The sequence below is a fragment of the Mesitornis unicolor genome, unplaced genomic scaffold (assembly GCF_000695765.1).
Source record: "Mesitornis unicolor isolate BGI_N332 unplaced genomic scaffold, ASM69576v1 scaffold9417, whole genome shotgun sequence".
Classification (NCBI taxonomy): domain Eukaryota; kingdom Metazoa; phylum Chordata; class Aves; order Mesitornithiformes; family Mesitornithidae; genus Mesitornis; species Mesitornis unicolor.
The window spans coordinates 56,489-73,409 of record NW_010195715.1 but is presented as its reverse complement, the minus strand read 5'-3'; the positions used below and the strand labels follow the sequence as shown (position 1 = coordinate 73,409).

Here is a 16,921-nt window from a genome sequence, read left to right as displayed (position 1 = left end):
AGCAGGAATTCACACAAATATTATTAACACATTTCAGTATAGCAACCCCAAAGGTGGAGACTGACCTCCTGAGGCAGCTCCAGCTTGGAGCGGTCGGTTCCCTCCTTGGACTGCAGCCCCATCAGGTAGGGAACAGGAGCATCCAGAAAGTGCAGGAGAGAGGCAGGAAGGATGGGGACGTACACGTGCTGCCACTGAAATGGGAACAGCAGCGTCGTGATCCCCTCTGCCACCGTCATCAGACGCTGATAATCTAGACAGGGAGAGAGACAGACATTGAATTATCTTTCTATGCTTTGCTTTTGAAATCTAGTTGGCAAGGACATCAAGGACAAACAAGACAGAAATCATGTTTATAAGGTAAGATGTTCTTTAGAAGGTCAGACGGTACTTAAAAACCTTAAACATTATTTAATTCATCAAAACTCATTACCCCCAGGAAGAAACTGCTGAGCATAAATATTCATATCTTATCTGTTATTAAATTCATTATTAAAAGGATACCAAAAGTTCTTACTGTAGTACAGGATAATAATACTCTAATTCTATAAAAGCATGTATTTTTACAAGGTAAAAGGAGAAGAAAAAAGGTGGACTTCAAGGAAACATTGTGGTAAGACTTTCTTGCTTGCTCCTGCCTGCCTGCTTCTGCTTCACTTGCTACTACTTCTAAGGCTGAGTGTGCTTTCCAGAAGACTCACTTTGGCCACATACTTGCAGTAGTTTACAGTCCTTAAGTATTTAAAAGCACTGCTTTCAAGTAAAATTCAAACAGAAGCCTAATAGAGATTTAGTTCTCAAAAATCCTCCGTATAGCTAGCATATTCACATTCCATTATTTTCCCAAATTTGTATTGAACCCACTAGTTCATTGCCTTGCAGTGTTTTGGTTCAAGTAAACACATCATGCATTATTTTTTTTTAAAATTAAAAATGGATTTAATCCAGCTGAACTACAAGAATGTTTCAGAATTTGGATAAGACTAAATTATTTCTCAAATATCCAGCTGGCATAATGCAGTACAACTTATTAATATAAATGAGAGAATCTAAATTTGAGAACACAGTTTAAAATAAATAAGTCACTAAATAAATCACTTTGGTACTAAAGAAATGGTCATCCTCACAAAAAATGTCAAACTGCAGACAATCTATCGGGAAATGGGTAAAGACCCCTGGGTCTTGTAAGCTGCTGGTGAATGTGAAACCAGAAGACTGCTTCTACTCTATATTACAGCAGCTTTGCATTAATAGCAGCTCCTCCCAAAGTTTTGAGAGCATGAAAGTATTTAAACCCTGATTCCTTAGGAATCTTAACTTAGCATGAAGAAGCAGCAGCACATCTCATTTAATGGTGGTGGTGGTTAAAGACAGGAACACTTAAGTGCAAGCTTGTAAATGACTTTGAACTTGCATGAGATGCATGGCATAGACAAGAGGGGGACTCAGTTCCAATTCCTGTCCTGAGACTTCCGACACTTTGAAAGCTGCTCTATATTATTTGCAAAAAGAGGTGTTCCCTCCAGCTTCACTGCATGGGTACATCATCAGTAACCAGCTGGATCCTTGATCCTTGGTAACAGCTGGGTTGTTGCCCATATCTCTTAGCTCCTCTGCCCCACTTCATGAAATTAAAGATAAATGTATGAACACTCTGCTTTTGAGTCAGGTAACAAGGCTTTTTTTTCCTATAGCACCACTGACTGCTTTCACATGGACAGGAACCCAGCCTGGCCCCTCCTGTTTCCTGAACAAGCCAGGCCCGTACCCCGGCAGGCATGAGCGACAGCAAAAGCGCTGTCATCTGGCACTGCTCTGCTATTAGGAGGTCACTGGGAAGACGCACTTGAATAAATATGCAAATCACAACAACAAATTGCATAACCCATTCTCCTTCTTGTTAGCACCTCTGCAAAAAAACAGCCTCGATCTGCAGAAAGTCAGCCGGCAGGGCAAGAACATTTTTCATCTTGTCTTCCTAATAGCCAGTCACTCAATCTTCAAAATTATTTTCATGCATACAAGTCAAGCTCAAGGTTACACCTCAAAACCATTCCCAGCTACAGATCAGCCATTTATGAATCCCTCCCTATGCAATGGTTTATAATTATACATGTCCACTGTCTGTCTTGAGGAGCACTTACAGAGGATCAACTCACAACACCTGCTGGTAAAGCTTAGGCCTCTCTGAGCATTTCATAACTCTGAAAGCTTTAAAGGTTAAAAAAAAAAGAAAAATACAGCAAGTAGCATGTCTGAGTATGCATAAGATGATTTCAAAGCCTGATCTACATGGCCATGTGAAATAACAGGTCTTCACAGCAAGGCTGCAACTATCTTACTGGATAAGGGCATTCAGCTCTGAAAATGCAACATCACTTTTCTTTGATGCTACCAATAATATTTAACTTGGTTACTAGCATAAGTTTTTTAACCAATTTCCTATGAGGAAAGCTGTTTTTAAAAAGACTAGTGATGACCAAATTATTAGTGTAATTGTTATCATTTAACAATGTTTGCTAGCGACTGGCAGAGATAAAAAGCATTTATGTACCCAGCAGTTTTCACTGTTCAGGTTCTTCCAGAAAAATAATTTTAAAAAGAACCATTTCCAGCTTTGTTGTTCTCAGGTTTTTTGATATTTGTTTAATGAAGTAAGACACTCCAGTTACTTTACATTTATTTTCAAGTCTGTACAAGGTTAGACACCTATCCTGTAAGGCATAAAGTCTTTTTTGATGGAGATATTCTTGAACCAATCAGCATTTGATGGCAACTTACATGGTTACTGAGGACAACCAGGAAAGAAGGAATTCCTCCATTTTCCCAAACCGGAGGGAGAAAAAGGGAAGACAGAACAGAAAACGAATGGAGGGAACGAATGGAAGCAGATGGGAAAAGCAGGGTTTGTATAGACTATGTGTGCTTGTGTCAAGGTAGACAGCGTTTCCAGATCCTGTCCCAGCACCACTACTAGACTTTGATAACCACCTCCAACTGCAAGCCAAGCTTTGCCTGTTATTTTATGAATAACAGGCCCAGGTAAGAATACTATTCTCTGACCCTACTCCAAACTTTAGAGCTAGAATAGAGGACTAGATAGTGTTCACCAGGTTAAGGAGTGTGTCTTGAGAAAGGCCTGTCTGTTCAGCCAAGTGAGGACACAACAGTCCTGTTTCCCATCCATCCGATGTTAAGAAACATCCAAAAAAGATAGAAGTAGTAAAATCACTGTCTAGGTGATATCCACAGAAGGCCACAAACTCAGAGTGAGGAATGGCTCAAATCAAAGCAATTTCCTGAGATTTGTGAAATAAATCCCTTCCTCTTCTCAGGGCTCACCCACCTCATGTGGCGTACACCACATTGGACACAGTGAAAGGCCCTGTGTTGCCAACAAGGCTACTACTGACTGCTTTGAATGCATCAGCAGAAGGTCACGGCCTGCAGTGGTGGCCCACAGCAGCAGCAACTGCCACCAGCACAAAGATCTGACCCGTGAAAATCATTGCTAGATGCAGAAATAAGCAGCGGACAGTGGAGATCTAAGCCCAGTGCACTGCCTCCCTTTCTCTTTGCTGTGCAGCCTGGGACAGTGGAGAAAGGACCCAGAAGACCTGGAGACTTACTGAATGTCCCAAACACCAGATTTGTGTCTTCGGTGTGCATGCAGATGGGCTTTTAGCTTCAAATTATTCTTACCCTGAGTCTCCTTCCCAGCTGATTGTTCCACTTCTCTTACATGCATTTCTACATCACTCTCTTACTTCCAGTTTCCATTTCTCCCCGCTCCCAAAGTGATGATAACTTATACCACAGGATTTATTTTGCTTGGCAGCTCTAACTGCAGGCCTCACCCTGCCTTCTTGGGACAGGGGAGCATCCTGCCTTCTCCAGGACAGGGAACACCATCGAGCACAGACCCTACAGCAAGTTCTTCAAGTTCAGAGTTAAATCTGCAGAAAATTTTCCATGAGAAACTGCTCAGGGAGGATAATTCCAGGGCAAAGTGGCCCCTATGGCTTCTGTTGCAACTCCTGACTCCTAACAGGCACTTAGCTGGCTTTGGCACGGGTCTGTCTGCCACACTCAACCTTCTCCCTAAGTGAAGAAGGCAACAACAGAGTCGAGTTTAAAGACTGAATTCAACCCCTTTTTCTGGCAGCATCTGCTGGGGGCCCTTGGCTAAGTCCCTGCATCTCATTTCCTTGCACAGGACAAGCAACGGCAGTGTGGACCTGCTCCACCATGGGTCAGCAGTTCTGCTGTGTAACACCACGTTTCAGCCACACTTCACACAGGTCTGGAAATATTCACATGATATAAGCAGGATACAGCTTAAAATGCAAACCCCGAAAGATTCTTGTATAATTATGAATCACTGTTTTGTGTGAGAGAGGGAAATAGTTTCAGCATTTGAACATCAATTCACTGTAAATGTTTTCCTGAAAGAGGGCAAAATTTGACAAATATTTGCTTTGATGTTGGTTCTTCATAATACAATAACAGGACAATAACCAATCAGCACGACATTATAACATCTACTGTGCATGCAGAAAGATCTGCCCTAAAGAGCTTACAGTGCCAACACAGTGACTGAGAAAACAAAACAAAATAATCCTCCTCCTTTCATTTTACAGATTGGGTATAGAAACTCTGAGTTGTTAAGCAATTCACAAAGCTCAACGCAAAAATTGCTATTCCTGCTACAAAGGAGTCTGATATCTCAAAATCTTTCCCAGGCTGCAGCAAAGTAAAAGACATTTTGAGAGGGGAAAGAGACATCATGCTACCCCTGCCCAAAACAGCTAAGACCTCCCTCATTCAGGTGCTACCTCCAAAAACGGGTTCAAATCTTTAGTCTTAATCAAACAGAAGAGAATTTCATCTGGGACTTTCTCAGTAAATGCCCATCCACAGGGCTTTTGAGTATAAGGCATGTGTAAGAGCACACACATGCTAATTCAAACCAGAAATGATGTTATTGCTGTGATTAATACACAGTTATTCCAGTTTCAACACAGCCAGCCTTCCTGATGAAAGAACTATTTGGCAGTTTTCCAGCTCTCTGTTCCAGTAACCTACCAAAGGTAAGGTAGAAAACCTACTGCTGAGCTGGAGTCTCAGCTTGGATCTTCTAAATCCAGTACAATGCTTTAAAAATAGACCATGCTTCCTCTTGCTTTTCCAAGTTCCACTTTACACACAATTTGAAAGCACTTGGTAGCCCTTGAGAAGATGGGCTACCTGGAGCTCGCTTCCTTTTCTCTACTGCTTTTTGAACATGAAATATAACCACAGCTTTGCAAAGCCATGTATTTAAATGTGTCCTGGAAGATGATAATCAGATGCTGTTCTCAAAGAGTACCATATCAAAAGTAATAAAACAATTCTAAGCAATAGCTTTAAACAAAACACAGCCAACAACAGAATTAAAATAAAAATAAAATAAAAATAAAATAAAATAAAATAAAATAATCAATGGATGCTAATGAATAAGAGCTGATTCTTCAGAGAGCAACACCTGAAAAAGCTTTAAAATATTCTTGTGATTAATAGCTGTTTCACATTCTACCTTTCCAGTCAAAGTATTATAAGCAATTGCTGTTCAGCTGCTTCTTTTTGTAACAAGAAACAGATTAGCTGAGCCACGTACATTGGAAAAACTGGGAAATAAAAAAGTATATTTAGCTTTGAGCTCTGAGCATGAGTCAGGAACAGTTATGAGACCTGTCTAGTGGCTCAGTACCTTCAGATCTGTAATCGTTATATATAGCATACTACAGATGAAAAAGGAAATCTGAAATTCACATCTGAGACAAAAATTGTTTATGAAAGCAAAGGTTTTCAAATCAGATCTAAACAGCTACTCAGAAGCTACGCACATACACCCTCAGAGACTTCAAAGAACCCTGGAAGCTTCCATCTTTCATCTGCTCTGTATGCCGGCAGCTGCAATGCCTGACAAGCCAGATCAGGTGAATTTCAGGAGATGTTCAGGTAAATTGCAAAAAAAAAAAAAAAGAATGTTTCAGGAAATGTTTATTCGCCATAGAAATCACCCTGCACCAATGTTGCCTCCAGGGAACTTGGACAGGTCACTGATGTGGGGCTGCAACCAGCAGATCGTCCTGGGAAAATGACCCATGGCATCTCAGTGCTTTTTTTCCCCAATGGAAGAGTAGATGTACCAGAGAGCGACACAACACATGAGTTACAAGATAAAAGCAGAGCTGCAATTTATGCAAATCTGAAAACACATCTTTTCTTAAACGGGATTATCAAGACGAGCCTGCATCTAATTGCCTGAACTAAGAATTAGCCTCTCAGACTGGGGGACAGCTCTGCCCCAAGGGAAACACCCTGAGGCCGATATTTACTAAGGCAAGTTCTTTCCATTTTCTCTTGTTGCCAAAGACTTAATAGAAGAAAAAAAATCACTTCCACTTCAATACATTTCCATTTATACAATTTATCTGTGTCATAGCCTGCCATCAGTGGTTTAGCATAAATTAGTTTATGATTAAGAACTACCTTAAGGATTAATTCACAGGAAAACTTGAATTACCTCCCATTACCTGCATGGTTAAGCCTTTGAGAGCAGGGCAAAAGTCTATAACAAAGCTGAAGAGGTGACAGGAGGACACGTGAAGATGCCCCTGCTGACACAAGGAGCTCTTTGCTCATCCCCATGGCTGCTGGGGCAGAGCAGCCTCCCCAGAGGGCAGTCGCTTGAGGCCAGGGCAGCAGGGTGGCAGGGCAGGTACAAACTCCAGAAGGCAACAACTTTGCACACTTTTGACTGCTGTGTTATTTATCTGGCATTTGCTATAGCTGGGATGTACATGTCTAATTTAACTTTTTCCTCCCCATTCTTAAAAGGTGAAGATGTTTTATAACAGAAAATCATAAGATGCCATTAAAAATGTGGAAAGGTGACAGAGAGTGTGTGTGTACAGTGTCAAAAGCAGTCACCAAATCTTCCTCTACACTTCACTGTTAATACAAACCAAAGTGGGGATGTGACACAGACCTGACCTAGCTGCTTCTCCTTGTTTCCAGCTGCTTTAAAAACCTGACTTTTCAGGCTGTATTGACTTCAGCTAATAAAATTGAGCAACTTTTAATTTAAAAATGTTTGTTTTCTTTCCATTCAAGTTAAAAACCAATAGGGTATTTGATTCTTTGATTATTCTATCTAATTAGATGTCTCCTTTTCAGGGGATCACACACTGCAGTCTCCTCTGACTGAGGTATTGTGAGGCCCTAATCCTGGGTCTCTCTCACAGCACAGATGCATTTTGTCCCTCTGTAAATAGTTCACCATTAGCTCTGCAATAGCTTCCCGTTGGTTTTGATGGATACCACTGTGGAAAGCAACTATTGAAATAATGAGCAGAGGAAAATAAAGATTTTCCACATAACTCTTTGGTGTAAAAATGCTTTAAAAGGCAAAAACATCACGTATGTATTAGTTTTAAAAAATCTCCCCCAAAACAGACTTTGTAAGAAAGATCTTTCAGACATCATCTTTTTCTAGGTGATGGCTATATAAGTGCATAGCAATTTGTATTATAATTTCTAGGATTGCAAAAAAATAATGCAAAGAATAATTCAATCTTTGAGGAGCAATTACTCAAGCCCTTTGAAAAACAACTTGGGAAATGCTCAAAATTATAATGAGTAGCAACAGCCTAAGCTCTAAGAAGTTTATCTTTGTCCCACCCACACGTTCCCTCTCCTGTTTAAATCCCTAGAAAGGCAGACACACAGAATGGATTGCCGAGGTTTCCGCAGAGCCCACACTTTAATTCATCTCTCTCCAGCAGACATCTCGCGCCAGTGGTGTTTTGTTACCGATCCTCGGGAAATTGCAGCAGCTATCACAGAGTGTTATTAACTTGGACACTGCTGGAAGCCCGGACATTCACAACACCCTTACATCTCCACAGCTGCAGGGGAGAAGAGCTGTGCTCTGAATAAAATAAAGGACATTTGCAAGAGTATTCATGTCTACGATTGAATAAACTGCAATAAAACTACAACAGCAGGTCTGTTTCATAAATTAAAAGTCTGTAAGCTCCAAGCTTACTTACATACAATGTTGCGTACGTGCTACACTGTGTGCCTTATTTAATGATAACAAGTATGAATCTAGATCAGTTTTTTTCTGCTTTATGTGGAATCTGGTAGCTCTTATGTCCTTCCTTTGAAAGTCACAGGAACACATCATAATCCAAGCTTTGATTTTTAGAGGATGAAGTTTATAAGGCTGCAATACAAAGACGGCAGAATGGAAAACTGCAGGGAAAAAAATATCTAATCTCTCCCCTTGGTTTTCAAAACCACATTGCTAAAATTTGGCCCTATTTGATGTTAAAAGTATGTTCTATATGCAGGAAGATGTAACCTGAAGCCACAGGAGCTCTGTTTCTAGCACTGTCAGGTATGGCTTTCTGTATCACCTCTGCAGGCCAAAGTTGGCACTTGCAGTAGTCTATTACATTGCCCCTCCAACAGTGATTTTTGATTAACTCCCTGGAAGTCCACGCTGCCTCCATGAACAGTACAGACTTGTCTTTTCAGTCTGGCCATTTAGGCACAAGCACAGGGCTCTGCCAGTTACCCTCGCCTTGCTCTGAATTTTGCCCTAATCCTGCCACAGTACTCATTGCTGCTCCCAAGCTGCACAGATATTTCATAGCTTCAGATTGAAATGCATTGCTCATAGTTGTTTTTGTCCCAGAAGGACACAATTATCTGTGCCAGAAGTTCCCGAACTGTGGTTTGTAAAGCCATAGTGATAGCTCCGTAGCATCAGGCTACTTTAAAATTTAAACCATAAACTTGAGAAATTGAGGATTAAGGTAGTTGCCTGCAGTCCAAAATGTTTGGGACTGAAAGAGCTTAAAAAATGAGCTCCAAAAATGAGCTCATAATTCTTTTACGTCAGTCTCTCCACCCCTCTACTTGACCATGACAGCTGCAAAGTGAAGTTGCAATCCACTGCAAACCCTTCATTTGCCCAAGTGATGGGATACCACTCAGCTGTAAAGCACCATGAACAGAGAGCAATTGGTCCTGTCCCTACCACTAGCTGTTTGCACTATGGCTGCTATTGTAAACTTTGGGTATCTAATTGCTGTCCGTGCCAGACACTCTCGTGTTGTGCTGGGAACACATCCAGGGCAACCTGGGTAAAGTCACTCTACACCCTCACCTCTTCATTTAGTTGGAGGCCTTTGTTTGAGCTGCTGGAAACATTATGCCTCAGCTACAGGGTTAAAAATAAACTTTTTCATCACCAGCTCCTAGTTCACTGGAGAAAAAACACTCCAGAAAAGCCAATACAGCCTCCGTGCAACCTTCCTCCCAGCCTTTCACTGCTGTTATCACCAACCAGGTGCAACTCCACTTCACCACCACCACCACCCTTTCTTCAGGCAGCCCACTGCCCATGCTGGCTTATAACATTGTCCTGTGTTTGCAGTCTTCATATCCCTCCTACTCTTTCTTGTCTACAAAAAGTAATCTGCCTTTAGTTGACAGACGTTTAGTGAGAAATTTCAGCAGGCTCATTGCATGGTCACGTTTGTGCAGCAATTTATATTTTTCACTCTACTTTCCAAATGAAATCTTTGTTCTTTAAAAAGAACAACAAAATTTTTGCCAAGCTTGAATGAAAAACTTCCTTCTAACAAGGCTCAGAGAACCACAAAAAAAGCTAGCCTACATTTCCCACATGTTATTAGCAGCATTTTCACCAAAATAGTTTGGTGAACTGAAGTAGGCTTTGGTCCAGTGCTCTGGTTTCAGGAGCATTGCATTGAATGCTGACTTTGGGTTCATAATGCTGTCTTGCTTGAAATTGCCCCCTGTGGATGCAAGACCATCTTCTACTGATCTCTTGTTGAGTTTGGGAAGGTTGCAGTAAGGCCAGGCCACTGGAAACACACTCCAGTGAGTCCATCCTCTTTAAAGCAGAAAGGGAAGGAAGGACAAATTTGCAAAATCCCTCTTCTATTCATTACTTTTGAACAAGAGATATATAAGCCAAAAACTTCTTTTCATCTTTTGCCTTGAAAGGATTTGGGAGTTAAGAAGGCATTTCTCCCTGATGGATCTCAAAGCTTAGAGAGCAGATTTCAGTAGTATCTAGCCTAGTTATATCTCAAATAGGAAAAGAGCTGCTCTGTTTTCCTCTTTCAGGAATCACAAGACTGACATTTAAAAGAAGCCGCAGTGCACAATTAGCCAAGCACTCAGCTATCAGGATATGCCAAAACTGAGGCTTTGCACTTGACCTCCACTCCACATTCCTCACCTCTGGGATCCAGCATTATGATGCTATTTACATAATCAGAGAATTACCCCAACGCAACTGCACGCTTTTCCCCATGTGCCATCAAGTTGTGTCTGTATTAGATAGCAAAGCAAAGGTCGTGTCAAGGACATCCCTAGATTTTCCAATAATGGAGGGGGGGAGATCTGAATTTTGGAGAGTGAAGAGGATTAATTCTCAGTATCTCATTTTTCCTTCAAAAAGAACCAAAAACAAACCCACAGTGAAAACTAACGAAACAAGCAAACCCTTAAATTAGCCAGTAATTGGAAGAAAAACACTTATTTATCAAATTTCTGGTGGCATTGAAATTAGTCAAAATTATTTAGTGGATATTTTGTGTCTGTCTCAAGGACTATTGCAAAAGTAATGCATATGCAGGTTGCTCTCCATCTGTACAAAATATTACTAAAATGTTATCTGACAAGCAGATTTTTTCCAAATGCCACTAGCTTACAATAAAAAAAAACCCCTCAGTTTTCAGTGAGTTCAGAAGGAAGGACTAGGGTGGGAATGATGAGCAGAGATGGGGAGGCATTTCAGTAGTGTGGCTGCTTCAAGTTGAACCCCGGCGACAAGTGGCAAAGGCAGCACGATTCAAACTGAGGAAGAAAGGAGTGAGCACACACACACACACACACACACACACACACACACACAGAAGCAGAAGGGAGGGGAAAAGCAGCCTAATCAAAACGAACAGCAGGATTTCTGCTCACACTTCAAACCCAGAGCAGATAAAGCCCTTCATTTTCAGTTCTTGAAAGCAAACCCCTGGAGCCCATGTGGAGAAGTGCTCCACAAAGAACTAGCAATCCTTTGAATTCAGTCATTTGCAGAAGAACTGCCCTCCTTCCACCTCCCTGAACATTTTTCCCCTTTCTCAGTCATTTATTCATTAGTATCGCTATTACACACTTACTGACCTTTGCTTTTATATGACAAACCCAAGTGTTCACTTTCAGAGCCTGAAGGTTCATTACCCGTACTCATTTTAGATGACTTCCCATCCTTTCTCTCCTCTCCACTTCAAGCTGTCCAATTTTTGAGATGTTGCTTGAACTAAATCTCTTAAGAAGCCCAGGTATTCAGCATCTTTTCTTCTTTTTGTTAAAAGATGTGTGTCTCCTCATTTCATGCTGTTCATTCTGGTGATGAAACCACCCCCAGAATTTTTTCCCTGAGGCACCTTTTACTAATATAGCATCAGCACCACAGAAGTCATTTGGGAATCCAAATAATTTGGACAGGCATCCACTGAGAGTTAGAGGAACCTTCATAAAGTCTGAATAACCCTTTGAAAGTTAGCAGGAAATGGAAACTTGACTTGTTCAGTCACTCTGGTGCACTGCAACAGTTGTAGCACATGCATTTTGATACCCAAATACCATGAGGGCCAGACTCACAGCCACCTGTATCACCATACAGGAAACAGTAACAGGGGTGTAAAACCTCAGAGCATGCCCAGCACTAAGTCAAACTTCCCAAACCTTGTAGCAAAGTGCTGCAGAAAGACACAACCAGGAGAATACAAGCCAGATTTTCAAAAGCTTGCTGGCATACATCAGCGTGAAGAGGCTCTGCGCAAGCAACTTCTGCCAATGCAGCAAACCTTTGCCAACTGCAATCTTAAATGCCTCAAAAAGAAATACCAGCATCCTTGTCAGAAAAGTTCCCAAATGTCTCAAGTATGACTATGAAGGAATGCCCTGTAACTCCACTTGGATCAAACCCAGAATTAAAACTTCACACTCTAAGTGCTAAAAAACTCTCAGTGCTTTAACCAGAACATATCTATCTTATAGGAAGGAGGGAGAGAGGGAAGAAATCTCACCAAATTCAATATGCTGCTGAAATTTGAAAAAGAAAGTAGCAAGAGTGTGCTCTGCAAGATGTATTACTTTCTGCTGGTATTTTAGCAGAAGATAGAATTAGTTTCATGCTGTCTTGCAGCATGATCAAGAGCAATGTAAGGATAATAATTAAGTGAATTCTATTGCTAGCTGTCACAAGTGATAAATACAATGCATAATTAAACAAGCAGCACCTAGACTGCCTGGAGGAAACAATTATTTAGTGTTTTCATTCAGACAGACTCATTTATCTCACATTTTTGCATTACATTCTCACGTTTCACTGATTCATTGAAAATCAAGAGCTTTATATTAGCTCCTGGGGCTGCAGATGCTGAGAACAGACGTGACAGCATCGCCGGACGAGTGCTCACCTTGTGAGTACAGAAGGATCTGCATCTCCAGAAGAACGCAGGTGAAAACCTGGACCAGGTTCTCCAGGCCCAGCAGCTCAAAGACCTCCCGCAGGGGGTAGTCAGAGAGTGGCAGCTCGTTGGGCCCAGGTCTCTGGCAAATGATGGGCTCGTAAACCCCATAAAACTTCAGCGACCTCCCCGGGGGCGGCAGGGGTACCTCGTAGAGGATGTTGTGGATGTAGCTCTCCAGAGGCAGAGGCGGAGGCTGCTGGGAGGTCACCGCCTTGTAGAGCTGGATCAGGAACTTCTTGCAGGCTTGCATGAAGGGCAGAGGGGTGATGAGGCATATGCATTTGGAGACGTACAGTGTGTCTCTGCTGATGTCGTAGGAGTTGTACCGCTGGAGCTTAGCCAGGGAAGTGGCATCGCCCTCATCGATGCTGCTGGCCAGGGAGTCCATGCTGCACGAGGAGGAGGCACAGACGCTGCTGTATTGCTCGGCGTTGTGCATCTGGTAGAGTGTTTGCATGGCTGTGCAGATTTGCTTGCTCGTGACCTCCTCGTAGAAGGTGAGCACAAACCCGTAAGTACGAGAGCCATCTTCTCTGGTGATGATGAACGAATGGAGCTGTGGGTCTCTGTTATCTGCCTGTGTCCTGAATGACAGCCCTTTGGGCATGCACAGCTAAGAAAAAAGAAATAAGATGTAGTCATCTAAGCAACAATTGAATTTTGTTACTTTTACTTTACAGGCACATTCTTTTTACCCACTGCATCATAACAAGCCATTTACCATTAAACATAATCCCCTGAAAAGCAGCCCAAAAACAAGCTACCTAAAACTGCTGCTACTCAAAAGAAGAGGTAGACATAACTGACGAAAGGAAAACACTCTCCAAAATGACCCATCTATTAAGTCATTATGACTCATTTTCATTACTTGGTAAAATTATTTTCACTACTGAACAGTCTTTGTCTCATTCACTTAAGTGTCATATAAAAACATAGTTTTGTTCTCATTCACTTATATTGTGCCCACAGTACTCTAAAATCAGAGAGCCAAGGGAGCATCTTACACCACTGAATTCAAATTCCACAGACTTCATGAAATTCTTTGATCCTTCCTAATTTTCTTAAAAGAATACAAAACAACTGACTGACAGCTATTACATTTACTTTCTTCCTTAAGTGCTACAAAATAGCTTAGATTGGAAGAAGGAAGAATGGAGAGGAGGAGGGAAACACCCATAAAGGTCTACGAAAGACTTGTTTTTTATTTACCACTCAGCAAAATCTTTTGCAGTGATTTGACTACACTGGCTGTTGCCTTGAAACATATCTCTAGTGATAACTCAGGGCATTTTTCCAGGCATTCCTCAGGAATTCTATCAGCCATCTAATACAAAATAACAAATACCCAGAAAAACATGTTTGAATGTGCGTCAGCAGGGAACTCCTTATGTTCTAGCTATATCAGTGTGCTTATAAATGAAAAACTAAAACTTCCCTTGTACCTTCCATCTGGAAAAAAGAAAAGGAAAGAAGAGAGGAGAGCCTGCAAAGTGCTCCTGCTGCTCCAACAGGCAACTCTAGAAGCCAGCTTTCCTAAGGGATGTGAACCTACACATGTTTGAGTGTGTCCCCAATGTCTCACCTTGACCAGGAGTAATTTCTTCTGAAGGTGGAAGAGGTAAAGAAAAATAATTGCATATTTTCAGGCACATCCTATGCTGAACTTCACCAATGTACGTTGCAGAGACCGCTCAACAGCCTGATAAAGCTGCTACCAGCTCAGCTGAGATTTAGGCAAGTGGTACAGACTCACTTCACAACATGCTAGCAAGCCCCTAAATGATCTAGGGCAGCTCTTACGCATTGCTCTAAAAGGTATTGTATAGGTAAATAAATAGTCTGGAGTTGGTAGAAGAATTTAATTCAATCGATGGGCTCTGCTGACATAAACCATGAAATTGTAGCTTGGACCACTTTTGAACAGCAGCCACATTTTTATTGAAAAGGTCTATAGTTTTTATTGAGGCATTAACTGCAGTGCCATGGTTAAGGCTTCTCCAATAAAGAAGTAGTACAAAAATCCTTGTTTCATACTTTAGATTTATTCTGCATAATAAATATCTCAATCTCATTTTTTGGCAGGCTTGCTTCATAAAAAAATTATTTCTAGAATGTAGGCATTCAATGGCAGCTATAGCTTTACCAAATCCGATCAGGCTGAAATAATAGATTTTAATCTCAACAGTATCACAGATTATATTTTCTTCAGTTTACAGAAAAACACCTGGATAAGCAAATGATATGTACTAGCACAATCAAGAACAGATAAGCATCAGGGAAATTCAGACCAGCTGAGACAGTTCCAGAAGCCTGTATTAAATAAATTTCCTCCAATTCTTAACTATTATTCCCTCATCCTTTATATACACAGAGTATGCCCATAAAAGGGACACCCATCTACTAAGTTTCAGCCACAGCCTGGCATATGCAGAACACTGACATTTTAAGACTCTGGCTGCAAACCCTGGCACAGAGACTGCTGCTGTTTTTTTTACCTACAAGACAACACAGGAAAATCAGGGAAAGAAAGAAAGAAGCTGGGAAAGTACCAAGGCAGACGAGAACAACCACAAGTCACTAAGAAGCTAAGATCAAAAGGAAGAGCCTGTGCTCATTTTCCAGCAATAAAGAAAGCTTCCAGTTTGCAGTTAATGCATGAAAACTTTCATCTTAGTGCCTCGGACATCAATCACTTCCCATCTCATCTGCATTTGTCACATGCACCACAAGAGAGGGTTGGGGCAGAGCAGCTTGGGACGTGCTGGGGGGGGGGTGTGAAGGCTTTGCCTGGTGGTGAAGCTGGCTGACCAGCGGTGAGAAGGCAGGCAGGCAGCTCTACTGCATCTTTGTATAGACAAGGAAAACTACCCAAGATTACTGATCAAAGGACAGAATTTTGGTTTTCAGAGCACTTGACTGTTTATATTTAAACATCCATTAGCAGGAAAATGTGGAATTAAATCATACTTCCAATAAGGCTTATAATCAGCATGGTTTGCAAAAACAAAAGGAGGCTGCACAAAGACAGACAAAAAGATATCAACTAATCCATACTCCATCTCTAGAAATTATGAGTAGGAGATACCCTTTCCCTAAACATGGAGGCAGGAGACACACACACACACACACACACACACACACACAGAGTAATCCTTCCTCCTTCCTCCTCCCAGCCATCATCAGTTGCAGATATTTCTGAACGAAAGGTCCCCTCTGGACCACTGCCCATTAGCACTGGTTCACCTCTTCTCCATTTGATCATCTATTTCACTTTTTAAGCCTCTGTATATTTTTCATGTTCACAACATGCTGCTGCAGCAAGCTCCAGACCCAAATTGCACCATGGGTGAGAGGGTGGAGAGAAAGATGCTTTTGCTTGTATTAAAGCCTGCTCCTTCAAATTACACTGGGGAACCTGTAAATTCTTTTATTTCAGTATATGACATGTTAAAGGGACAATGCTTCCTTGGACTTCAGAAATACAGGCAGAGATTTATATACCTTCATGAAAGAGGGGGCTAAAATAGGAGGTTTATTTCCTAAAAATGTCACTCCTCTTTCTACTGAGAACTTCAGTTTGTTACAACACATCACTTGCAGAATAGCCACAGAAGACAGCATGTGACATTAGGCAGGGATAATCACAAAAAGTAGTGGGGAAGGAAGAAATACTTCCCTATTAAAGAGAACACTATACACTTTGAAAGGGAGAGAAAACATGACTCGTAGACAGGGAGATTTCTTGAGACTTCGGAGAGTTATTTATAAAGCAACAGGATGGTTTCAGAAGGCAATTGAAATTCCTTAGGCATCCAGCAAAGCCAGAGTTCTCCCAAGTTAACCTTCAAGGATTTATGCATTTTCTTCTCTGAGGAAAATTGCTTCTGGAAGCTCACATAAAGCAAACACATAGGCAGAACTAATACAGCAAGGCAAGATCAGAAAGGCCAATAATTGCCTCAAGGGATTCTGTGGAGGTGGATATTACTTTAAATGATGTTTCAGATCAAAACAATAAAGACATTTTCCAAAAGATGATTTAAAAGCCCATTAAATACTGCTGCTGTTAGTAAACGCTTTTTTTCCTTTCCCTCCAAGACGCATTGCAAATGAAAGATGTGTTCTTCAGCTATTTGATTTCAGCTGAATGCAGCTCAGTTCAATTATTTTATTTTAATAGGTCTCTTGCTGGTTTTGGTATTCCATTTTTGTCTGATAATACTATCATACTTCATGAATACTAGATATTTTCAACTGTAACATGACAGACAAATAATGCAGCAATTCCCGTTATTACC

General features: G+C 41.3%; 1 protein-coding gene across 1 annotated transcript in view; it reads right to left on the bottom strand.

Moving 5' to 3' along the window:
- LOC104543576 (DENN domain-containing protein 5B) overlaps nt 1–16,921 on the bottom strand; it is a gene marked incomplete at both ends in the record, with an annotated part of 22,498 nt that overhangs the window by 3,877 nt on the left and 1,700 nt on the right. The window contains 2 exons of the mRNA XM_010188218.1: nt 66–253; nt 12,570–13,236. Of these exons, the coding sequence (XP_010186520.1) occupies nt 66–253; nt 12,570–13,236 (855 nt within the window). The remainder of the gene's footprint in view (nt 1–65; nt 254–12,569; nt 13,237–16,921) is intronic.